General features: G+C 39.6%; 1 protein-coding gene across 1 annotated transcript in view; it reads right to left on the minus strand.

The window, feature by feature from the left end:
* Positions 1-323: 323 nt before the first annotated feature.
* LOC310772182 (multiple C2 and transmembrane domain-containing protein 1-like) overlaps positions 324-1,319 on the minus strand; it is a gene marked incomplete at both ends in the record, with an annotated part of 10,544 nt that continues 9,548 nt past the window's right edge. Inside the window, one exon of the mRNA XM_083664621.1 lies at positions 324-417. Within this exon, the coding sequence (XP_083520747.1) occupies positions 324-417 (94 nt within the window). The remainder of the gene's footprint in view (positions 418-1,319) is intronic.

Below are 1,319 nucleotides of genomic sequence, written 5' to 3' on the forward strand. Positions count from 1 at the left end.
TATTATTTTTCTTCTTCCAAAAAGGGCACTTTGAGCATCAGGGGAAAACGGGCAGGTGCTCGGGCACCCCTAGCACCCCCCTCTGCACGTGCCCGGTGTCTCTGTCTCTTTGTACCGAAGTCATTGCTGTAACTTTTGCTTTTGCTTTTTTTGTCTGTAAATTGTGATGTTACTGTATGTCCAAGTACATGAATATATGAGTATGCGTGATCAGCGAAAAGTAACGTTAGCTCCTATCTGTGACTATTGACGTCACAGAATGTATATAACGGTAACTGTCGAGGTTACAATCCTGTCGTTAGGTCTGGAGGTCACTGTCTTACCTGTGACATCTGCTGCCATCAGCCCCTCAGCCCTGATGACCTTTACCTGGACCACGCCGACGTCTTTCAGGTTGTGGAAGGACCTCCACAGGCTCTGGAAACATCACACAGACAGAGGAGGCAGGTCAGAGAGGACGGCAAATTAACATGGAAGAGCGAGACAGGTCAATAGTCTGACATTTCATTAAGAGGGAAAAGGGTAGAAAGTGTCCTTTAACAGGCGCTTATTTGAAAATCCACTGCTGGCATTTATAGTCGAGTCCAGCGGAGGACAAATGGCCACATTTAATTTCACTTTTGCTTGCTGCTTTTGCGAGACACTTAATCTCTTCCGTTGGAAATGTCTCTTAACTTAGTACTTTAGATAAGAGGGAACTTTAATGATCCCTGCAGAGACGTTGGACGGTTGGAGCAGCAAACAGTAAAAGGTTACGGCAAAGACAAATAGAATATATTAATTTATGAAAAAAAGGGATGCATTACAGCATTAAGATAGTAGTAGCAATAGAACAAAAAAGAGACAAAAAAAAGAATGTGCATTAGTATATGCAGTATGCGTTATATAAAAAATGAGTGGACTATGAGGGGAAACGATATGTGAAAAATGCACAGCATATTATGCATGATTTGCAAAAATGTGCTGGTATTCGTATTAATGGCTCTGCTGAGGACCATAGTGTGGCAAGGTAGGAAATGAGTGGGGGCTCGGGGCAAATTGCCCGTAAAAACATCTAAAATTGCCCTTGGAATTGGGATGATGGGGGCTTTTCAAATGCCCCCTTAAAATGAAGTGAACTTTATGTATATTAATACAGGCATTACTCTGTATTTACTTTTATTTAAATAAAGTGAACTTTGTGTATATTAATACAGACATTACTCTGTATTTATTTCTATTTAAATAAAGTGAACTTTGTGTATATTAATACAGACATGACTCTGTATTTACTTTTATTTAAATAAAGTGAACTTTGTGTATATTAATACAGACATTAT

The sequence above is a fragment of the Poromitra crassiceps genome (assembly GCF_964638095.1).
Source record: "Poromitra crassiceps genome assembly, contig: HAP1_SCAFFOLD_2209, whole genome shotgun sequence".
NCBI lineage: Eukaryota > Metazoa > Chordata > Actinopteri > Beryciformes > Melamphaidae > Poromitra > Poromitra crassiceps.